The 24,554-nt window shown below is 50.0% G+C and overlaps 1 protein-coding gene across 1 annotated transcript in view; it reads left to right on the forward strand.

Moving 5' to 3' along the window:
* The first annotated feature begins 618 nt into the window (after window positions 1-618).
* Window positions 619-24,554, forward strand: part of SHISAL1 (shisa like 1) — a 49,450-nt gene continuing 25,514 nt past the window's right edge. Inside the window, exons 1-3 of the mRNA XM_044678516.1 lie at window positions 619-700; window positions 4,286-4,499; window positions 21,597-21,893. Of these exons, the coding sequence (XP_044534451.1) occupies window positions 634-700; window positions 4,286-4,499; window positions 21,597-21,893 (578 nt within the window). The 5' untranslated portion in view covers window positions 619-633. The remainder of the gene's footprint in view (window positions 701-4,285; window positions 4,500-21,596; window positions 21,894-24,554) is intronic.

A 24,554-nucleotide genomic window follows, 5' to 3' on the forward strand; every position in this document is an offset into this window, starting at 1 on the left:
TGGGACCTGGAACTTCTTCCAGCACTGATGGAGTGTAGTATAGCCTCTGCTCTCAGAAAGCCCTCGGTCTAGTCAGGAAGACCAGGCCCTGGCTGTGACAGATCCGTGTGTGTGTGTGTGTGTGTGTGTGTGTGTGTGTGTGTGTGTGTGATGAATATTATACATAGATAGACGGCGAGGGAAAGGGAGAGACAGAGGCACAGAGAGACAGAGAGGGCAGGGGGAGACAGAGAGAGACAAAGAGAGACAGATAGAGAGCAAGCAAGGAGGGGAGAGATCAGCAAAGACTTCCTGGAGGAGGTGACAGGGGTAGGCAAGCCTTGAAGGACAGACAAAAAGCGAGCTAGGCATTTATGTGAAAGTCAGCACCAACGTAGGTGGGGGGTGGGGGGTGGGGGTCCCCTCTCCAGCATCCTGCAGCCCCTAAGCCCATCTCGCTGACCTCCTGTGCTCCCTTCAGGGGTTCATGAAGCCTGTGGGCTCAGCCAGGGTTCTGGCGGGGCTGAGTGTCCCTGGGGAGGTCACTTCTGCCCTCTCCGCTCTTCCACCTCGGAGCCAGGACAGCTGCCAACAAGCTAAGCCTCTGCCTCTCTTGCTCAGGTAATCCCCTGACGGATCAATGACAGCCAAACGATGACAAGTTGGGGCCAGCAGTCCTTGAATGTGCTCACCGTCCTTCTCTCGTTGCTGTTCTCAGCAGGTAAGACCTGGAAGCGGATTGGGCCAGGGCTGGGAGGGGGACGAGCAGAGGGAGGGAGAAGGGCCAGCAAAGCCTGACCATCGCGAGGGGCCTCGCTGCAGAAGGGCACACTTGGGAAGAACCCGAGAATCCCGTTCACTTCTCTGGGAAGAGCCCCGGGGTCAGGAGACGAGAGCCAGGAATTCTGGGGTTGAGGGGTTGGCTGGGAGACCTCATCGAGTGGCTTGGGATAGTGGCAAGAGGCTGGATTTAAAGTCAGAGGGCTACGAGTTCAAATCCTGGGACTCCCATTTATCCTCTATATAACCTTGAGCAATTCTCTCCCCCAATCTTCTGTAAAAAGATAAACTAGGGGGGAGTTGGGTGGCTCAGAGGGAGGTCCCGGATTCAAATCTGGCCTCAGACACTTTCTAGCTGAGTTCCTTACCCCTGCCTGCCTAGCCCTTACCACTCTTCTGCCTTGGAACCCATACACAGCATTGATTCTAAGATGGAAAGGAAGGGTTTTTAATAAAACTAAATTTAAAAAGGTAAACTGGCTGGGTCCTGAGACTCCTTCTCAACTGGCTTTCAGGTTCTGGGATCTGAGGTCCAGAGAGCAGTGTTCAAATCAGGATTCAACCCTTCCTTATTAGCCATGTGACCTTGAACAAGTCCCTTCCCTCGTCTGAGTCTGAATTCCCTTATCTGTAAATGAAGAGTCAGACCTAAATAGCTTCTAAGGTTCCTCCAGCTCTAAATGGATGATTCTCTAATCCAAAGTCACTTCCGCTCCCTGGGCCCAAGTTTCCTTTTCTTTAAGCTAGAAGGTTGGCCTAGATGGTATCCTCCGAGGATCCTTCTAGACTCATTAAGAGGACATTAATTAAAGCTCCCTTTCCGCTCACCTTGCAAGATTTATAGAGACCTCCTCCTCAGGGACATTGAAAGGCAGGCAAGAGAGGACCGCTTTCCCCAAATCCTCTGATAAAGAAGCCAGAGGAGCCCCGCGAAGGCAGTGCTTTGCCCCGGGGCCCGCAGCGACTAAGTGCCAGACTCCTGACAAGGGATGCTGGATGTCTGCCTTTCCAAATTCCAGGCCCTTCAAGCATTTTGCTTAACAAAACCAAAGGACAAATCTCCTCTCCTGGGAGATATCTGAGCCTCTGACTGGAACTTGTTGACGATGGCCCAGAGCCGCTGCCAAGACGCTGGCCTGGCCATTTCTTAAAAATAGTCATTAGGAGGAAGAGAGCTTTTTCTCTTTTTCTCCTTCCTCAGCTTTCCTCTCTATTCCCCTGGTGGCCATTTGGTTCAGTCCTACCGTGTCGGAGGCAGGATTCTGTCTGCCAGGTTCCCCTACGAGGTCCTGGCCTTCAGGAGATCAGAAACTAGGAGGGACTATAGGAAAACTCGCCCCTTTAGCTTACAGAAGAAGAAATCTGGGCCTCAGTTTCCTCATCTGTAAATTGCCATCTATGGTCCCAACTCTCTCTAGCTAGCAGAGTTTTAGATTCAGAATTGGAAGGGATATGGTGAAGCCAAATAGCCTCTTTTTACATATGAGGAAACTGAGGCCCAGAGACACTGTGAATTGCCTGAGGTATCCCATCTGGTTCTCCCAGGAGCTATTCTGGGAGTCAGCATGATAAGACAATTGGCCCTAAAGTTAGAGGTCCAAAACCCACTTCTGAACCTTAGAATCGGCATGACTGTGGGCAAGTCACTTGGATTCTCTGCAGCTCACAGGAGACAGGGATCATGGGCCTCCGAAGTCCCTCAGAGCTCCAAGTGGGTGATCCTAAGCCAGGCTTCCCCACTCACGCCCTGGCAGCTCCCTGAAAACCCAATGATTTCTCCAAGCCTCTGACTTTAGCCGAATGCCCGGAAGCGGGAAGCGGCTCGCCTGGAGCCTCAGAACTCATAAAGCCGAGTTTGTGCTGTGCTTTTCTGTGTGGAGCCAGATGTGTTTAGTCAGTTCCAGCTCATCAGCCCCAAGGCCAGATGTTCATCCAGCTATTTTGTCTGCAGCAGCCATCAATCAGCCACGCAGTGTTTACCGAGCACCTTCCACGCGCCCATGGGCCTGGAGGTGGAGATGGTGACTAAACTGTGGCCACAGAATCAGGATTTCGGGCTGGAAGAGACCTTAGAAATCGGGGCTTGGGGGGAAGCGGGGAGCCCATCTTACCCCAGGTCACCAGGTACCAAGCAATGTTGGGAGTCAGCGTGTCCTCAAGGAACTCAGATCCAGAAATCCTGCCCCAGCTCCAGCACCTCTTCTTCCATGAGGTTACCCCCCCCCATGTCACAAATAATGTCTCCCTCTATCCTTTAAAAGAACTTTTTTGGCACCTCCTTTGTGCTTTGGGATCATAGAATCAAAGCTAGAAGGACCCTCTGAGACCCTCTAGTCTCATCCCTTCATTTTACACATAAGGAAACTGAGGCCCCACAGAGTAACTTGCTCAGGATTACAGTCAGTAAACACCGAATTAGGATTTGAATTCAGATGGGACTGTAACTATAGGAGGAGGTTGGGGAAAGAATGAGCATCAGCGATCTCTACCAACCTATACCCTGCAGCATCACCATGAGTCATGGAGGCTTAAAGAAGGATGGCAAGACTTAGATGGGCCTTGAAGGATGGATATGGTTTAGTGGAGGACAGAGGAGAAAGCTCCTAGGATCCTAGATCGACAGTGAGGAGGACTAGCTTCAAGGTCATCAAGTCCAACTTTCTCAGTTTCAGAGAGACCCAGAGAGGCAAGGAAGTGACTAGCCCAAGATCACAAAGACAAGATAGAATTTGAATCCAAGTCTTTGTGACTTCAAGCATAGAGCCCTCTTCACTACATGATGCTACCTTCAAATAAGTAAATGGTGTAGAAGAAGCCTTACTTAGAAATTACAAGGTCAGGATTCTGAAATTCTTTCTTTTGATATTAATTAGGCACTTACTATATGCAAAACTCAGTGATTGGCTCTGTGGAGATACCAGGAGGCTTAAGACAGGGTCCCAGCCCCCATGGAGCTCATAAGAATAAGATGGGGGTGGGGGGGAATTACAAAAATCTAAAATGAAAGAAGCCAAGTAGATAAGAGGAGTATAGGAGAGGAGTAGCTAAAATGAGGCAAGAGGAGTAGCTAAAATGAAATTGGAGTCCCGATGAGAGGGAGGGCTCCACTTCCCCCTGAAATCAGGGAGGGCTTCATGGAGCAGGTAGCACTTGACAGGCCAGAGGAAAAGTTATGGGAAGGGAATTTCGGACCTTTAGAACAGCACGAGCAAAGGAGGCAGGAAGAAGCTGTTTTAGACAGAGTGAATTATCTGCCTTGTGTAGGACACCGAAGGTTTGATGGGGAGAAACGTGAGCTAAGGTTAGAGGCAGTGGTGAACGCTCTGCTCCTGACCGCTATTTACCCCGGCGGGAGTCGGGAGCCCCGGAGGGTATGGAATTTACCTTCAGAACTGAGTCTGAGGAGGAAGAGGGAGGGAGCTGTGGGGCTCTGCTCTCCCCTTCCCTCGTGGGGGGCATGTGGCTCGAGGGGGTGCCGGAGCCCAGCAGCCCATCACAGAGCCCTTCCGGGGTGTTTCTTTTGCAGCCCTCTCGGCACACTTTCGAGTCTGCGAGCCCTACATCGACCACAAAGGCCACTACCACTTTGGCTTCCACTGTCCCCGGCTTTCTGACAACAAAACCTACATCTTGTGCTGTCACCATAACAACACGGTCTTTAAATACTGCTGCAATGAGACGGAGTTCCAGGCGGTGATGCAGCTGAATCTCACCAGGCAATCGGAAGGCTACATGCATAAGTAAGTAGACTCCGGCAGACCCCGCTTGACCCCGCTCTCCCTTCAGAGCCCCAATCCCGAGTAGAAGGAGCCGGGGCTGGCGTCAGGCTTGGCCCCGTGGAAGCACTGCTGTCACTCTCTCTCCTTCACTTTCCCCATTTGGAAAATGGGGGTAAATAGCACCTTTGGGTGTCCTCCAACACGGGCAAGCAGCAAAGCGCCAGAGAAAAGGGGATTCGTGTCTGGCCGGCCGGCCGTCCTTCCTGTGGCATCAGTGCCCGGGTGCCCCTATGAGAAACGGCAGCCCACTATATTGTTAGCCTCTAAGCCTAATCGCCCAGCAGTGGCTGGCACCCAGGCTCCAGAGCTCGCCCAGCCTTCCACCCCGACCCAGAACCACAGCGGCGCTCTCGGTATTCCAAATACTTTCTAAACATTAACAAGGCCCAGCCAGGCTCCCGCTGAGGACGGGAGGCACATGTGATCGTCACCTTGCTCCAGACGGGGAACGCAGTCCCCGAGGGAGAGACTGGTGCCAGGATGAGAATTCAAGCGAAGGAATTTAATATGAAGAGGCAGAGAAGCGGCTGGAGGCTTGGCAGCCGGAGGGCTCCAACTTTTCCAGTGGAGGGGAGAGAGGATTTTTTTCTAATCCTGCTTTTTAAAGCCGTGTGTCTCTATAATCTGCATATTTGCGTGTGGTTTCACACTTAAGCTGCTGAAATGTTGAAGCTCATTGAGCAAATTTCAAATGAACCATTTGTCTCAGTCATGGATTCTTGGGCTGGTGGGCGCTTCAGGTCAGCAGCCTGCAAGCTTAAACTACGGTGGCTTCAAAGAGTCTTAAAATCCCCCATTAGAGCATTCTGGAATCTTAGAATTGGTGCATCCTTCTTGGGGGGATTGTAGAGGCGGAGTAGCATGGAATCTTGGAATTGGAATAGCCTAGAGCCCTAGCATTCCATAGCCTGGGATCTTAGTGCCTTGCATTATAGGATCCTCTAACCTGGGGTTAGAGTTTCATAGAATCTTGGACCGCATGCAGTGTTCTAGAATCCTAGAACTGAATTATCAAGCCCCAGACTCCGGCACCCTAAAAATCGGAGAGGCCAGTATTTTTCAGATATACCATCGGCCAAGTCTAGATACCATATATCATAGACATACTCTGTACCAAGGGCCGGTGCCCCCTCCACTTTGTGACTTTCCCCATCATGATTTCAATTAAGTGGGAATTTGGGGAGAGTTCTGTAAAACCGCAGAGGCCACGCCAAGTCCAGCGAACAACACAGAAAAAGTTTAGAAGTCAGAAATGCATAAAATACATTGATAGCATCATACAATATCAACATATCCCACCTCGTAATACCATGAATATGTGAGAGTTCTTTTTAAAAGTTAAAATAAGTAAAAAATTAAAGTTGGGGAAAAGAATACAAAAGCCAAAGGCTAGACATGTCGAGACAGATGCCTTAGCGTGTTTAGCATGGAAGGTGCCCCAGGAAAGAAAAAGAAGATTCAGACTTCTTCTCTGGTAGGAAGGGAGGGCCAAAAAACTTGACATGGATCTTCCAGATTGTGGGAACATCATATCTCAACCCCCATGAGGCAGAGGGGACACCTGTCTGTATATACCACGATTCTACTGTACATCGGGTACATCCAGTCATCATAGAACTTTAGAATCTTAGAACACGAGTATCTTCGAATCTTGAAATCACAGAATGCAAATCAACAGCTATTTTAGCACCTGACAGGTATGAGATGTTATGCTAGGCACCTGGGGCACCTCAAGGAAGGTTCACATCCTACAAGAAGCCATCTTAGAAACCTAATCAAAAAATGAGAAAGGGGGCAGCTAGATGGCTTAGTGCAGGGGTTCCCAAACTTTTCTGGCCTGCCGCCCCCTTTCCAGAAAAAAATATTCCTTAGCCCCCTGGAAATGAATTTTAAAAAAATTTAATAGCAATTAATAGGAAAGATCAATGCACCTGTGGCCATCACCGCCACCCTGGATCGCTGCAGCACCCACCAGGGGGTGGTGGCTCCCACTTTGGGAATCACTGGCTTAGTGGATTGAGAGAGCCAGGCCTAGAGACAGGAGGTCCTGGGTTCAAATCTGACCTCAGACATTTTGTAGTTGTGTGCTCCTGAGTAAGTCACTTACACCCCCCCCCCCCATTGCCTAGCCTTTACCGCTCTTCTGCCTAGGAACCACTACACAGTATTGATTCTAAGATGGAAGGTCAGGGTTTGAAAACAAAAGATGAGAAGGGACCTCCAGAGGTCTCCTAGCCTCTGTGGCATCCCTGAAGGGTGAAGTCTTTCATCTGTCTTTGAATCACTACAATGATGGGGAATTTGCCCACTCCTAAAATAGATGAATCTGTTTCTTTAGCCCAGAGCAGAGGGTTTCCTCCCATCCTCAGTGGCACACTGAATAGATGGGAAGTTCATTTTCAGTTGCATTAGAGACCAAAACCCTGAAATTCATTCCAACCAGCACTGATGACATATCCTTACCACACATGCTAAGGGTTGGCTCGTCTTCATTCAGTATTATATCATTCATTCATCCATTCAATAAACATTTTTTTCCAGACTGTGTATGAGTGTCTGAAGGCACTTTTAGGCCTACCCTTGTGGTCAGTGAAGAGTTTAAGCTGAACAGGGCATGGGGTAGGCTGGAAGTCCCATCATTGAGCTTCTGTGGGATCAGAAGAGCTGGACTAGCCACAGGGTGGGAGCTGCTACAAGGATGGCCGAAGGCTGAGAGTCAGGCTGTCTATCCCTCAGGGCCTTTGGCGCTTCCAAAGGGGCTCCCTTCTTGCTCTCTATGCATACCAGTCCACCTCCCAGCACCTTGCCTTTTCTCCTACTGATGCCCGTGCCTGGAATTCCTTCCCTCCTCACCTCCACCTCTTCAAAGCTCGAGGCTGCCAATAGGCTCCGCTCCAGTCCCAACTCCAGCCAGAAATCTTCCCCGGCCACTTATTCTTCGTTCCATACTCAGGTCCCCAAGGATGGATTTCCCCCATCCTTGGGGGGCCCATGGATCCTCGGCACCGCTCTACACTGGGTGACTTGGATGCAATGGGATCTGCTTCCCCTTTGGGCAATTTATAAAAAGGGTGGAATCATGTAAGACAAAAGTCATCCATGGGACGTGACCTGTCCTGCTGGAAAGAATGGCCAATTGATGAGATGGCAGTTCAGGGGATTGAAGTAGATGAATGAATAGGTTTAACCTTGAAGGATGGCTCCATCGCCAAACCCAGCTGGGGAGAACTACTTTGTGAGCAGAGTATAATGTCAGCGCTGGGAGGGCCTTAGAATGGGGAATGGCAGACCTGGGAGAGCCCTTAGAACACAGCATATCAAAACTTGGGAGGGAACTTAGAACAGAGAATGTCGGAGCTTGAGGGGACCTTAGAACAGGGATGTCGGGGCTGAGAGAAGCTGTGCAGACTTGGAGGGAAACTGAGAGGTCTTTCCTCATCTACAGATGAGGAAACTGAGGTCCAGGTGGTGAAAGGGACTTCCCCCAAACCCTGAAGATCATAGAAGTAGCAAAGCCAGCATTCGCACCTTGGCCTCCCAGTGCAGCACTGCCTACCCCCAGCCCTGCTTCTACTGCCTCTGTGACTATGAGTCACTGTTGTCTTTCATATTATTAACTGTTGGGAATCATCCGTTTAGCTTCTGGAGGAGCCCTGGGGGAGCAAGAGCTTCCAGGGAGCTGAGAGGAGACATTCTCCCCCTCCTTCAGCCTCACCAAACCTCCTGCTTCTCCCTGGCACATGAATCAGCCCCAGAGGCAGAGCTGGTGGCAGCCAAAAGGGTAACAAGCTTGCTGACGGATGCCTGATTTATTTGTGCCTTCTGAAAGAACAGAATGGCTTGTTTGGGCTGGGGCTGTTTGGCAGATGGGATGCCAGGCCAGGCTGCAGAAAACTGGCTGATATGGGAACTCACCAAAACAGAAACCAGGTTCCTGTGGGGGTCCGGGGCTAAATGGAGGGTCGGAGCACCTGACTTCATGTGTTTCCTTTAGCGTATACTCTGGGCAATCATTGAATTATTCTGTGCCTTAGTTTCTAAATTTGTAAACTGGGGGAAATCAGTTCATCAACAAGTATTCGTCAAGTCTCTGTTAAGAATCAGCCACTGAACTAAATGCTGGAGGGGCGGGGAGAAGGGGGGAATAGTTCCTGCCCTTAACAGGGTTTATATTCTAACTTGGAAGAGAATCTCGTTACAGGAGAAATCTTTCCTTTTTGAGTTCATGTGGTAGCGAACTGCCGCCAAAAGACATCTCCCATAATGCAGAAAGCATAGATGTCAAAACTTTGGTTTTATTATTCTTAAGCACAAGAACAGAGACTAAGAAAAATAACTGCTAAACAGAGATTAGGATTTTTTGACAAGCTTTTATGGAGAAAATGATGTCACAGAGCGAGAGAGCGAATTCTTTTACATATGGCAATCGCATACATTCTTTTAGGCTATAAAAGTTAAGAAAAAGGCAGATTCATAATCCCAGACTTCCTTCAATGTCACAAAAGTTGAACAAACTTAGTTAAGCAGAGTACCAATCTCATACGTCCCCCAAGAAACAAACCTAGTTAAACAAGCTCTATAAGTAAACTGAATCAAATTACAGATTAAACTACATTTAGAGGGTTCCCGACTGGGTTGATTGAGGGAAAAGATTTGTACATCCACAGAATCTATGTCAGTAGAATCCCTTCTTTAAGTCCAATTATTTGGGAAACCTTGATTCTCTTTTTTGCCTTTCTTATCTGAGAAACGTTAAATAGTCTTCCATGAATCAGGGTTGGGTCCAGTGAGGTTAATATTAACAGAAGACAGGCAGCTGGGTAGCTCAGTGGATGGAGAGCCAGGCCTAGAGACGGGAGGTCCTAGGTTCAAATCTGGCCTCAGACACTTCCTAACTGTGTGACCCTGAGCAAGTCACTTGACCCCCATTGCCAGCCCTTACCAATCTTCTGGGGCAGCTGGGTAGCTCAGTGGACTGAGAGCCAGGCCTAGAGATGGGAGGTCCTGGGTTCAAATGTGGCCTCAGACACTTCCCAGCTGGGTGACCCTGGGCAAGTCACTTGACCCCCATTGCCTATAAAAAAAATACACTCCTAAACTCCTAAACAGAAGACAGGCTTTCACTTAACCAAAAGTTGCAGGGGGAATGATCTTGAACCCCAAACAATCAAAATCAATCAAAAGAAATCAAAGGCGAAAAATACTTTCATAAAATATAATCTTCTTGTGGGCAGGATATGCTTCCCTTTGTCTTTGTATCCCCAGCTCTTAGCATAGCACCTGGCACATGGTAGAAGTTTCATAAAAGACTGATTGACTGTTGGAACTGGATACTTGTTCACCTGCCTCTCAGGGGCATTTTGAGAAAGGAGTTCTCTAAAATCTGCAGCATTCAAGAAATTGAATTGTTGTTGGGAAGAAGGAGGTGATCAAAATCATTTCTGGTTCTGCTGCTACTTGGAAATTGCTAGCATTCCCCTCATTCACAGAGGGAGACGGAGGGAGCCTGGTGCTCCGGAAAAAAACCAGGATAGGAGAATTCACATCACAGCGTATCATTTCCTAAATGCTACCTCCCAGGCCCCTCACTGTCCTTACTTGTCCTCTCTCGCTGGAAATCTTCAAGTGGAGGCTGGATGTAGGTTCTCAGCTGTGCTGTAACCAAGGTTTTTTCTTGGGCATAGGTCGGACGATACGACTGCCCGAGTCCCTTCCCATTCTGAAATCTTGCCCTGCTTCTGAGTCTGTGTTAGCCTGCCTTCTCTGGGCATGCCCCAGTTTGTCAAAGTCCCTTCGAAAATGGTGGATGACCAATGCTCACTGGCCTAGGATAGGCTCCACCCTGTAGAAACCATTCTCCAGATGTTCCTCCATTGATATCCACCTCCAGGGCCCCCTCACAGTATCAGGGAGACCCTAGGCTCTCCAAGACTTGGAACGCAGAACCAAGAGTTCAAGAAGAACCTCTGGCAGGTCCTTCTGGGCTGGAAAAGCATCAAGTCTGGGCCCAGGGGTGAAGTATGTGTCTGTGCTCCAAGGATCCATTTAGCGAAGTTCCAAAGACCTCTTCATCCAGTGAGATGGCCACAGATGGATGGATCCTTCAGCAGCAGTAGCTCTCAGAGCCCATCGGCGGAAGGCACAGCACAATTGCCGTCTCTCTCCAATGGCTGATTCAAAGGAAAACTGGAGAAGCTCCCGAGGTGCCCTTTGAAGAGTAGCTAGATGCCCCCCTAATGGCCTGCACTAGCCCCTGTAGAGAAATGCACACATGGGATAGCTTATTGCAGGGAGAAAACTCACCTCTGCAAATCAGTGTGTTTGCTTTTTGTCGTCACAGATTATAAACTCTGCAGCCCCTCACATTCCCCTTCATGCCTACACGCTTGTGGCCTCCGTGAGAACAGAAGCTCCCTTCCTCTCCAGGCCAGCCTCTGAATTTTTCATCTGAAGCCTAAATCTACCACCCTGGGTTCTGTCCAGCTTCTGCCCGCCAGGGCCAAGCAGAACAAAGCTAATCCCTCGCCTGCCCGGTGAAAATCCTTCAAGCACCTGAAAGTAACCATCATATCCCTTCCCCCCAGTATCCCTCAACCATGCTCGCTCCTTTCCTCTTGGTCATCTGGTCACCTTCCTCTGGTACTCTCCATTCATCTCGGATGTTCCCAAAGAAAGAACTCCAGGCTCCATTAGGGTGCTCTGAGCAGGGGACTTCCTCCCTCTGGACCCACAATCCATACTGATATTCAGCACCCACAAAGATCGGCTGGCTCCCCTTCTTAGCCAAGGCCTCTGGCTTTATTATCATTTCTCATGTTCCTTCTGGAGAGAAAGGCTATGTTTAGATGACCCCAGCTCCAGGCGCAAAGTTCGGGCTCAGCTGATCAGCACTGCTTCTCTTGGCAGGTTTATAGCTCACAGATTGCTTTTAGAGGCTTACTTGTTTATTGCTTGGGAATCGCTGAAAGAATTTTCAGCCAATAAATAACCCCCCAAACACTGGAAAGCCACATCTGTGGCTTCCAGTGCCCGTAACAGCATTCAGTGGCAAGGGGCCTCCTGCCACAGCGGGAGAGGAAGGAGGGGGTGAGACAAAGAGAGAGAGGAGAGGGTGGAGAAAGGAGACAGACAGACAGACAGACAAAGAGAGACAGAGAGAAGGAGAGGGGAGAGAGGAGACAGACAGACAGACAGAGACAGAGAGGCATCTGGCAGGGCCTAATTGTCCAGATCACATTTTTCAAGCATAAAGTCAGCTGTCCTATATGATTCTACTTTACAGGGTCCAGGCTCAAGACTTAGGTTATATTTCAGAAAGGACACTGGCAAGATGGCAGTTGTCCCAAGGAAGGTGGACAAGATGGCAAGATAGAAACTGTAGGTGGATTGATTAAAGAAACCAGGCGTGTTTATTTAGTCTTCAAGTGGAAACCCTCAGGTGGGACCCCCTTTGCTGCCAATCCCGAGGGCAGACAGATTTGATTTATTCTAAATTTATTCTGCTCTCCAGAGGATGAAAGTTCCAGAATGTCAGGAGGTAGTGAGCTCCCCATGAGTGGAGCTGTGGGAACAGGGCTTGACCACTTTCCAGGAACACTTTGGAGGAGGGGATTTGTGCCCATGTCGGTGTTGTCCTGGCCGACACACCAGAATGTAAGCTCCATGAGGCCAGGCTCTGGGTGCTCAGAACTGAGGGTTTGCCCCCTGTTTGCTCCAAACGTACGCGATGTGGTCAAGCACAAGGACGGAAGGGGGCAGAGGGGACTTGCAGATGGGGTCCCGGCGCTGCCCTGCACAGCTTGTTCACACACCAGGAAGGGCCAGACCTCTGATTTGACCGGTGTGATTCTACCAGCGAGGAAGCTGCCTACTGAGTCAGACTGGCATCTCTGGTGTTTCTAGTTGGACATCCCAGAAGGGAACTGAGGGGTCGCCTCATTTACAGATGAGGAAACTGAGGCCCAGAGATCCCTTGTCATGGGTCTCGCCGCTAGTAAATGACTGAAGCAGGCTTAAAACGGACGTTGCGAGTCCAGGCCCAATCCTCCGTCTGACAGGCTACCGAGTCACCACCGTGCAGGCTGCGCCTCCTCCCTAACTTACAGCCTGAGGCTCTGAGACGATGACTCCCTGATGCCCAAACAAAGGTAGGATTTGAACTCAGGTCCATCTGGGCCCAAACCTGTGCTCCAAGAAGAATCCGCTTTTGGGGGAATTACGCTTCAGCACGAAGACGCCCCGGAGGCCGGGCACCTCTTGGGCCCTTCCTCTCTCTCCTCCGCTCTCCCCAGCCTCCTGTTCCTCCTGGATCCTGATGTGCCAGTTAAAACAAACCCTGGCGGCCCCGCCAGCCAGAGAGGCTGCACACGCGATTTGACCAGAAAACATTTATATTCAGGAAACTATAAAAACAAGCTCTCCAGGAAGGGAAAATTGGAAGCAGGCCTGGGGCTGGGGAGAAAGGATTCCGTGCAGGACCGGGCCTCTCCCAGAGAGGACACTTAAACCCCTTTTTGCGAATGCTCAGGAGAGGCTCAGGCAAAGGGAGGCAGCCCATTTGACCCAGGGCCGCAGGGCCCACGGCTGCCCCACATCCACATCTTCTCCCCTCGTGGGTTTTGCCTGTTTGTTTTGGAAGCGGGGCTCCATAGAGGAAAGCTGAAAAAATAGCTCACATTTTTAAAGTGCTTTAAGGTTTGCGGAACATTTTAAAATTAAATTTTATTTTATTTCCAGACCTGCCTTCTCTCCCTCCCACTTCCCCCCTTCCCCAAGAAGGAAGGAAGAAAAACAAAACCCGTTATAACTGTGTGTAGTCAAGCAAAACCAATTCCCACATTGGCCATGTCCAAAAACAATATGTCTCCATCTGCACTCTGCGTCTCTAGCAGGAGGTGGGGAGCAGGTTTCGTCCTGGATCCTCTGAAATCGTGGTGGGGGATTTCCCTGATCAGAGCTCCTGGGTTCTTTCAGAGCTGTGCTTGCTTCAAAATATTGTCGTTACTGCGCAAGTGGTTCTCCCGGCCGGTCCTCTGCATCCGTCCATACGAGTCTTCTCAGGCTTCTCTGAGAGCGGCCCCGTCGCTTTCTCAGAGCCCAGGAGGGTCCCTTCCCTCCCATCCCAGCCATTCCCCACTGGATGGCCAGCGGCCCCCTCCGATGCCAGGCCTTGCAATGTCCTCTCTAACCATTAGCTCCTTTGGCCAAGCCAGGACTAAGATGCCAGGAAGAGGAGCCTGAAATTTGCTCAGGGCCCTGGAGAGTCATTGAGCCAAAGGGTGGCACGACCAGAGTTCTGTAGAGGGATCACTGTATAGGCTCTGTATAGGCTCTGCTTTTGTTGACCAGCTGGAGAGCGGCTGGGATGGGGAGTAAATGGAAGCCAGGGCTGAGGAAAGGCTCCCGAGCTGAGAAGGGCTATCATTGTCCTCCCCCCATCAGAGGGGGTCTTTAAGCGGAGAACTTGTCCTAGAGAGAACTGCGGCTCTCCTGCACTCTGGGCTTGATGCCCTCGGAGGTGCCTTCCAGTGGCGACGTTCTTTGAAGGGCTGGAGACGCTGCATGGACAGGGAGGGGAGGACGCCCTTGGGTCTGCTGGAGGCCTGGTGGGCCGGGAAAAAGAACTTAAAATTGGATTGGATTTCTGAGAAGAGAGCAAGAAAGTGTCCCAGAAGGTCTTGGAGCAAAAGAGTCTCTTGACCAGAGTTATACATAAGGACCATCATTCTGACTGGGAATGAAGGATGGATTAGAGCAAGAAAGAGGAGAGGTGGGAAGACTAAAAGGAGGGACTGAAATAGTAGAAAAAGAATGGAACTTGGAGCCACAGGACCCCCCTTGTTGTTGTTTTTAAACCTCTTCTGCCTTAAAGTTGATACTTCCTATTGGTTCCAAGGCAGAAGAACAGTAAGGGCTATGCAAGAGGGTTAAATGACTTGCCCAAGGTCACACAGCTGGGAAGTGTCTGATACCAGACCTGAACCCAGGACCTCCTGTCTCTATGCCTGGCTCTCAGTCCACTGAGCCACCCAGCTGCTCTTCCCACTTGTTCCTGAATGTAGATTTGTTAGTTATTTCGAGATCCTACATCTAAGCCATCCTTTGAGTCACTGAATTTCATAACTGTAGACCTTTGAGACCTCATCCAGGACAAGTCTATGGAGCTTGTCAGAATGTGCCCCCCAAATCCGTGGCCCACAAGCTCCACTGGCCTTGCTGATTGATGCAGGGCAAACCTCACTCCCCAACTACTCTTTCCAAATTGAATTTCTCTCTTCTTGCCACCAGCTGCATCCTTGCCCACCCCCACACTGACAGTAGACAGCCTGGCTTCCACATCCCTGAAAAGATTGTAGCCATTGGGCATGAGCTCCCTATGCTCCCTTCTCCGGTCCTCAGGGCTTCTCAGCATCATCACTGAAGAAGGGATGGATGTCCCTCCCGGTGATGTGGAGACCAAGGACCCAGATTCCAATTCTGGTTCTGCTGTTTATTTGCTGAGTGACTTTGTACAAGTCACTTTCCTCTGAGGTTCCATTTTCTCAGCCTTAACAAGAATGGGCTGGGCCAGAGGACCTCTAAGAGCTCTTCTAGCTCTAGAGCAGAGGTTCCCAAACTTTTCTGGCCTGCCGCCCCCTTTCCAGAAAAAAAATATGACTTAGCCCCCTGGAAATTAATTTTTAAAAATTTTAATAGCAATTAATAGGAAAGATAAATGCACCTGTGGCCATCACCACTCCCCTGGATCGCTGCAGCACCCACCAGGGGGCAGTGGCGCCCACTTTGGGAATCACTGCTCTAGATCTGTGATCCTAGAATGTGAGCATCAATGTGGGGCTCAATTTCCTAAGTCGTAAAATGAGCAGGTTGAACTAGATGGCCTCTAAGGTCTCTTCCAACAGCCAAATTGGGGTTCTTTATTGGAGATTCTGCTCCTCTGTCTGTCTGTGTGTCTGTCTGTCTGTCTGTCTGTCTCCTTCCTTACTTTCTGATTTTCTCTTTTCTTTCCTTCCCTCTTCCCTCGTATTCATTTCTCAGTCTCTTTGTGTCTGTGTCTCTCCATCTCTCTCTCTCTCTTCCTTCCTTTCTTTCCTTCTCTCTCCTCTAGAACTGTCTTTCCATTTCTCTGCTCTCTCATTATTCCTTCCTGCTCCTTCTAGGACTCTGCTCAGCAGTGAGATCTCCCTTCCTCACGTATCTTCAGTCTCTCCCTCTCTCCTGCTGCCTCCCCATCTGTTTATAAATGTGGTCAAGTCTCCGCATCCTCGACAAAAGCCTTCCCTTGACCCTTCAACCTCTTTCAACTCTTGTCCCTTCTCCCTCCTCCTCTTCAGTGCTAGACTTCTTGAAAAAGGGAGCTCCACCCAGGGTTTCTATTTCCTCGCTACCCACTCTTCCCCCACATCCTCTGCCATCTGGCTTCCACCCCCCAGCCCCAGCCCCACTCTAGCGAAACTGTTCTCCCAAAGGTCACCAGCAACCCCCTAATCACCAAATCCAGCAGCCTTTCAAGGCTCTTCATCCTGCCTATCTTCTCCCTGGCTTTGGACGCTTTGAGTGCCTTCCCCCTCCTCCTCCCTCTGTTTTAGAAACTCCACAGTTTCTGGGTTCTCTCCAACTGGCCAACCAGCCCTTCTCTGTTTCCACACACTGTAGAAGTTCTCTAAGGATTTGTCTTTGGGTCTTCTCCTCTCCCCTCCCCTTCCCCTTTTTTCCTCTCTTCTCTCTCCCCTCCCTTCTCCTCTTCTCCTCCCCTCCCCTTCCCTTTCTCCCCCCTCCACCCCCTCCTCTCTTTCCTTTTCTCCTCCCTTATCCTCTCCCCTCTGCCCCTTCCCTTTCTCTTTCTCTCCCCTCTTCCCTCTCCCCTCCCCTCTCCTCCTCTTCTCTCCTTCCCTGTCTCCCCCTTCTTCCCCTGCCCTCCCATTCCTTAACCTCTTCTCTCTTCTCTTCTATGTTCTCTTGTGGGGAGAGGAGAGAGAGCATTCCCATCCCAGGCAGAGTGCTGTGCAAAGGGAGGGAGGCTGGAAATTGAACATAATGAATACAAGGAACAGCACCATTTGGTCTGAGCCCAGAGAATTTGTGAGGGGAGACAATTGCTTCAGAAAGACACACCCCACGTGGGGCCAGAGCTGTAAATGAGCAAGGGAAGCCCAGAACGCTTCTAGAACCTGAAACCCGACTGTGCAGTGAGCTTGGGGAGGGCGGGGAGGGCTGTGCTCCCTGAACTTTATCTAGACTTTATCTAGATCTCTAGACTAGACTATCTATGCTACCTTTTGGCAGGCTGCAGGACCCAGGCATCAAGTGTCAGGGAAAGTATATTGTCCACTTGCCACAGGACCCGAGAGGCCACTGGCACCCCATCCCTGCAAGGACATCACGGTCCTTCAGGGCTCTCTCCTTCTCTAAACCCCCCCCAAACATGTTCGATTATACACATGTGCATTCACGGACAGATACACAAAAACACCCATTTCTCACTCCCTCACACGAGCAACATGCACAATGTCTGCACACGCAATTATACCTGCACAGACGTCCCCACATTCAAACATACTCACACAAATCCCCACTTGTCTATATATACACAAGTGCCCACACATCACAGGCACACCCACCTTCCCTCCTGGGCTGGCACCGCCTCCCCAAGACAGTCACCGGAGGGTTGGCTAGTGGCCCAAACAGTCCCAGGCTAAGTCCCAGGGGCACTTGCTACCTCCTGAGACCACCCACGTCTTGTCTTTCACCCTTCCTTGTCACCTTGGAAGAAATGAAAAGCACATGGGAAGGCGGACAGCTGTTGTCCTTTCTGCTACCGAGTTGTCCCAGCGATGCTTTTATTTAGCCTCCAGATGAGCCCCAAATCCAAAACTTTCATCCAATTAGGGATCAGAAGTCTGTGGTACTGACTCAGGGGCTACTTCCCTGACTTGGCACTCTCACTTGCTCTGAAACCGCATAGAGCTGCTGCTCCCCTGGGTCCTGGTCTAATCCTCTGAGCCTGTACTCTGCATATATAGCTCAGAGCCCCCACCAGCTGCAGGCTCGCCATTTACAATTAACCACTAGAAACAATTAGCTCTTTAAAAAACATTTACTAAGGCAGTAACAGAGGAATGGCTGTTACCAAACAACCTCCCCCTGCCACCTCCACCATAAACCTGAGGCATTCTCTCACCAATATACATGGGGAGAGTGGGCAAAAGCTCCAGTACAGTAACACAGATGAGAGAGCACATATGGCTATGGCAAATCACAATTCTATTACTGAGAGAACCAGAAGCCCTTTCTACATTCCCAGAGTCCTTGTGCACCTCTCCTGCATGCAACAGCTCTGCCTGCTGTGTGGGCACTCATTTGGGTCCCCCAGGGACTGCTCTTCCTACAGCTAGCCTCTGCTGCCAGATATGCTATTCCTCTAAGCTCTTTCCCACCTTGGATGACATTTGTGTAGCCATACCTACATTGATCCTGATGGAGTCTCTGAAGTTCCCTCTACTTGGGCCTTGAACTCTCAAACTAATGAAGTCTCAAACAGCTAAGAGATGTTTCTCCTAGGCAAGTGGCTGCCAGCCCTGAATGAGGGGGAAAGAACACAGAAATCTCTGATCAGATCATTGATAGCTTACTTCTTTCTAGGACCACTTAAAGCCCTCCAGGATATGACTAATTTGTTTGCTCAACTAATCATTTGCTTCCTTTAATTCCCTTGTGGAAAGGTATTCCCAGGTTGGATAGGGATCAGCCCATCTTAACACCTTGTGGCCACCCTGGCTATCTATTCTTTGCTTTCTGTGACTGGCAACTGACAGGCATTGGGAAATTGCCTTCCCTCCAAGTTCCTTTATCCCCCTGTAGGATAGTTGGTCCCTATCACTAAACTGAAAAGAATACAGGCAGGAGAGCAATTTACTCTAGAACTATTTCTAACTGAACTCCACTGAACCCAAAGAGGAGAAGAATAAAATAATAACAAAGTATAAACAGCGACAGATGACAAATCTCTGTTCTTTAGAAATAAACTGAAATGCCCTTGAGGACTTGACAAATAAACTTTCCTGGGTTCAGAATACTACCACAGATGAAACTGTGCCCTACCATCACTTGGATGTAGCATTAACCCACAAAAACCCAGGAACAGCATTTCAATGGAGCTCACTGTGCCAAAGACTTGTTATTTCCATGCTACTTGGTGGGGTGGGGGTGGGACATAGAAATAACATTCAAAATACAAGGAAGAATCAAAACCTCATGGGAATAGGATGAGGTCTGATCCAATTCCACAAAAATTTAAGCACCTGCTATGTGTCAGGCACTAAGGATACAATGACTAAAAAGACAATCCCTGCCCTCAAAGAGCTTATATTCTAATGCAGAAAGACAGCACATAAGAGGATGAAGGAAAGGGGGGAAACCAGGGAGTACCCAGTACACAGATACAGAGTATATGGTCCATACGGAGGTACAGAGTCAACCAAATAACCAACTTCTGTCCCCTATAAAGGAAGGAATTGGGAGGAGTTTGGTACTCTACTCTCCACCCTCTGACTCCCCAATCCCAGAAGAGAGAGGAGGCTGAGGGAGATAGTGTCAATCAAGGCTTGAGTTAATAGCATAAAGGTGAGATTAGAGGTAATGAACTTAACCTGGGAGGGGGCATCTTATTCCCTAGAGTTGAAACCAGGGAAAGCAGCAATATCACTCCCATAACATCTCCTGATTGCCTTGTCCCAAGGATATTTTGCCTGTGCCTACAGAGGGAGACTTAAATCCTAACACTTCATTTATGAAAAAGGAGCCATTTTCCCATTTGCAAAATAGTCCACCGAATATCAAATACAAATGACTCATAGCAAACTGGTCACAGACTGAAATTACGTGAACTCCTTCAAAAAAGAACACTATTAATAATAACTGACATTTATCTGCATGGCAGTAATTGAGAAACCCATTGTTTAGCCATGCTTCTATTACTGTATAGCTAGGTGGTACAGTGGAGGCTGGAATCAGGAAGATGATGAGTCTTCCTATATTCAAATCTGGCCCAAGACAGCTAGTAACTGAATGACCCTGGATAAGTCTCTTAACCAAATTTGCCTCCATTTCCTTATCTGTAAAATGAGCTGGAGAAGGAAATGGAAAACACTCTAGTATCTTTGCCAAGAAAACCCCAAATGGGGTCACAAAGTGTCAGACACAACAGAAAAAACGAGTGAATGGAATCAATTGTTTGACCCCCAAGTGTTAAACTTTACATTTATTTGTACCGAATTCCATTTTATTCCATTCAGTTCAACATTCCAGCATATCATCCCATAGGATAGCTCTTCCTCCCAGCTTTCTGGGCTCATAGAGCCAATAATGATGCCATCTCTGCTTTCGTCTGTGTCACTGATAAAGATGTTTCTGTCACAGGAACAAGATCACAGATCTCTGAGGCACTCCCCTGGAGACCTCCCTCCCTCCACCTTGACTTGGGTCCATCATTCCAGCCTCTTTGGGCCAAGCTCCTGGTCTTTGGTGGATGCCACCATGAAGCCCTCCCCCACCCCCCACCACATCTTCCAGCTGACTCAGCTCCCCAACTCCATCTTAATTAACACAAAGACCTGCCGAGTTCTTCTGCATGTCAGAAACAGATGCTATTTACAAGGAGCAGATGGGAAGCCCACATTCGGAGCGGTTAATAAATCCATGCCTGAAAGTCACCACTTTCAAAAATAACCCTGGGTCAGTCTGAGCAATGCTCCCCTGAAGCCACTGGGATTTCCAGCCATTCAGTTAAGCACATGTTCACTGAACTCTCTGTCCACTGGGCTCTGGGAAGGCAGTGACCCAAAGGGACCCCGTCTTTCATGAATCAGGAATATGCATCATGGAACCTGATAAAGCACCCTAGAAGGCACTGAGTCCACCCCTCTTGCTTTATAGATAGAGAGACTAATAGCACAGAGGTCAGGGGGGCAACTAGGTGGTGCTGGGGCCAGAGAGTCAGGAGGACCTGGGTTCAAAGCCAGCCTTGGATACTTACAAACAGCATGACCCTGGGCAAGTCACTTAACCCTGTGTGCCTCAGTTTCCTCATCTGCCAAATGAGCCAGAGAAGGAAATGGCAAACCAATCCAGGATCTCTGCCATGAAAACCCCAAATGGGGTCATGAACAGTCAGACTTGACTGAGCAACAACAAAAAGTGAGGTTAGACTTGAACTTGGGTCTCCTGACCCCTGTCGCAGGGCTCTTTCTATTATCTCATCTGTTCTCTGTGTAGTGTACACACAGATGGGCAGTAACAGAGAGCTCACCACCTCCGATGTATATTCCATTTTCGGAGGGGTCTTGAAAGACGGTGAAGGAGACGAGGGAGAGCATCAGCAAAGAGGCAGACACAGCTGAGTGGGGTGCGTGAAGAGGCGACTTGCCCAGGTCACCCAGGAAGGACACGGAGCCCGGGTGTCCTGACTCCCAGGCCCCTCCTTTATCCACTCCTCTGCACTCATCTTCAACTACCCCCACCATCCTGCCTCTCTGGCCCCTGATATAGCAATTTATGGTTGACAAAGTGCTTGGATTCTCCCCCTCCCTGAGCCTCAGTTTCCTGCGTTCTAAACATGAAAGAGCTTGATCAGACTAGATAAGCTCTATGGCACCTCCCAGGGCCCAGCCCCATATGATGGTGGGTTTTCTGGCTCCTCCTGGGATGGATCGACTCTCGTGGCCCCCCAGCAGCCGTCCGAGCTTGGCCCTTCCAGCCAGGGCCATTCAACGAAGAAAGGGAGGTGGCAGCAGTAAGGACAACGGCCATAACACTGCTTTGTAAAGTGCTTTACATTATCGGTCACTTTCCCCACCTGCTCTCCTTTGCTCGTAGGGCCCGTCCCCAGGATCATCCCTAGGAGAGAAGGAAGGCCTCGGCCAAGGCACGCCATCTCCTGAGCCTCAGTTTCCCCCTCTGTAAAATGGGAGGGTCCGACTGGATGATCCCCCGGGCCCTTCCCACTCTAGAACTCTGAGATCTTCAGTCCAGCTAATGGCTACTTTTCCCTTCTCTCGGCAGCAACTACACAGCGTTGCTGGGCGTCTGGATCTATGGTTTCTTCGTGGTGGTCTTGCTGGTGTTGGACCTTTTGTATTACTCCGCCATGAATTACAATATCTGTCGGGTCTACCTGGCGCGATGGGGGATCCAGGGGGCGTGGATGAAGCAGGGCCCCAGCCGGGGGACTAAGGCGGCTCAGCCCGCCTCCCCGGGGCCCACGCCTGCAGCCCCCGCTGCCGCCCAGGCCGCACACACCCTCCGAGGAGACGCGCTCAGCCCGCCGCCGCTCATGTCTTTTCCCAGTTCTTCTGCCTGGTAAGTGCCAAAGAGAAGCTGAGCTTCCGCCGCTGGCTGGGGACAGGGGAACCCGGGGCGGGCTGGGCTTCCTTTCCGTCCAGGGCCCGCGGGGTCCAGGAGGGAGAAGCCATCCTGGGGGCCGCCCATACCCCTTTGGTCAGGACTCCAGAGCCTCCTTCCCCGTGGGCATGTGCTCCCCACTGTTCAGAGGAACAATCCCACTGAGACTTAGAGGAGGAAGGGACCTTGGAGGCTCATTTTGCAGAAGGAGAAACTGAGGCTCAGGGAGGGGAAGTAACTTGCTGGTAAGACCTCACAGGACCCAACCCTCTGGTATTTCCAGTATGTTCTGAGTTTTCTAGAGCAATCCCATGGGAGAGGCAAGAATAATAAATAATAATAAAATAACAACACTACCACTCACACTGGTATTTGAGGTAGGTTGCATAGCTGTTGCCCCCATTTTGACAAATGAGGAAAGTGAGACACACAAAACTGACTTGCCCAGCCAGAAAAACAGAATGGCAGGATTTGAATCCAGGGCTTCTGGAATCAGAGTCCAGGCCTCCTTCTGCTATGTCATCTTGTAGGCAGACACCACACATTTTCTACCTCTCCAAAGACCAGGTCTCTGCCTCCCAATCAGTATGGATGTTAAAGAAGTCACCCTAGGAGGGATGTAGTGCATGGATTGTTGTTCTCATTTTAGAGAAGTTAAAGGACTGGCCCAAGGTCTCACAGAGAGGAATCCCAGAGCTGGGGCTCACACCCAGTTCTCCTGACTTCGCTGCCTCCACAAGCTGGCTGTAGTCATTTGTGCTGGAAGTGCGCAGTGATTTCTTCCTAGAGACCATCAACCTTTAGTGGACTTGGGCTTCCCTACATTCACCCAAACTCTTCTTTAAGTAGGTAGAATGTCTGCTGGTGGACAGCAAGGCTCCAACTCTCTGTGAGGCCTGGAAGAAGGGCCTCCTCTTCTCTGGGACTCCTTCATCTCCTCTGAAAACCGGAATTGGACTAAATGGTCACTGATGTCCCCTTCCAGCTCTAGCATTCCCTGTTCTAAGGTTCCTCTCAAGTTGGACATTCCATGTTCTAAGGTCCTTCCTGCCTTGGATCACCAAATCACTCATCTATATAGGATTCCTGACTTTGTTTAGTTATGTTTTAATTTTGTTAAATATTTCCTAGTGATCATCTGGTTGGGGCCACCTCAGGAAGGGGTCCTTGTTTGACCCTTCTGGTCTAGAACCCCAAAGGGAATTCATCCAGTTATTTTCAGAACCTTCTCCAATGTTCCCACATCATTCATCATCCCAAATGGAAGTAATAGTAGCTCAGCTTTTTCTAACATCTCGAGCTGTACAAACCTCTTTGCTCTCAACAAATCCATGAAATGGGTTATGTAATGCTTATTATCCCCGTTCGTAGCTAAGTAAACAGGGGTCCCAGAGGCCAGGGAGTTGCCTTGGGGCCAGGACCAGGCTCCTGATTTCAGATTCAGTGGTCTTCCCAATCTCTCCATGTCCCCTTCCAATTCTTAGAACTCAGGCCTATGTCGTATCATGGAAAGACCACCATCTGAGAAGATGTGAGTTCAAATTCTGACTGTAATACCAACCAATTACTTTGTGTTCATATCCCGCTGAGATGGTAAGCCCCTTGAGGACCCCGTGCTGAACACTGCACTTAATAAATGCTGAATGTTTACACGGAAGCATCACCGAAAGGCTGGCTGGTGGAGGGGGGGACCCTGGAGAAAGAGGCAGACCCCCGAGTTCCCATCCTCCTCCTGCCACTTAAGGCAGGAATGATCAAAAGGTGGGTAACCCTGAGAGGCGAGTTCTCTGGCTGGTATGAATAATTTCCAAAGCAGCGTCTCTCCTGAGCAATCTGTGTATGCCTCGCTGTGTGACCCTACACCAGCCACTTCCACTCTCTGGACCGCACCTTCTTCATCTGGAAAATTAATCACTCAGTATACATTAGGAACCTACTATGTGGGGGCAGCTGGGTAGCTCAGTGGATGGAGAGTCAGGCCTAGAGATGGGAGGTCCTGAATTCAAATCTGGCCTCAGACACTTCCCAGCTGGGTGTCCCTGGGCAAGTCACTTGACCCCCATGGCCCACCCTTACCACTCTTCTGCCTTGGAGCCAATACACAGGATTAATTCCAAGATGGAAGTTGAGGGTCTAAAAAAAAAAAAAAAAGAATCTACTATGTGCCAGACACTGGAAATGCAAAAAAGGCAGGACAGCCCCTGCCTGCCAGGAGCTTACAGTCTAATGGGGGAGACAAGCCACACACAGGCTAGTGCTAGAATTGCGAGGCTTCCGGAAAGGCTTCCTGGAGAAGGTGGGGAGGGAGATGCTGGGTTGGATGAGGGGGGTCCTGAGGTCCATCCCAGCCCTGAGCCCCTCCTCCTGGAACAAGGTCTCGCGGCTAGCAGGGGTGGGGCAGGCGCCAAAGGCCCACCCCCCCCCCCCCCCCCAGGCTCTTTTGCCAGCTTCCTTCCGGCTGGGCTCTTGGAGGGGGGCTCGGCGGCATTTCCCCTTCTCCGGAGAAGTAGAGAAGTGTCACGGCCGCCATTTGTCAGCAATCCTCCGTCATGGGTCTGCGGGGCTGGGGGGGGGGGGGGGGGCTGGAACGTGTAAGTCACAACTCAGCGCCCAGCCCAG

This window comes from Gracilinanus agilis, chromosome 5, assembly GCF_016433145.1.
Source record: "Gracilinanus agilis isolate LMUSP501 chromosome 5, AgileGrace, whole genome shotgun sequence".
Classification (NCBI taxonomy): domain Eukaryota; kingdom Metazoa; phylum Chordata; class Mammalia; order Didelphimorphia; family Didelphidae; genus Gracilinanus; species Gracilinanus agilis.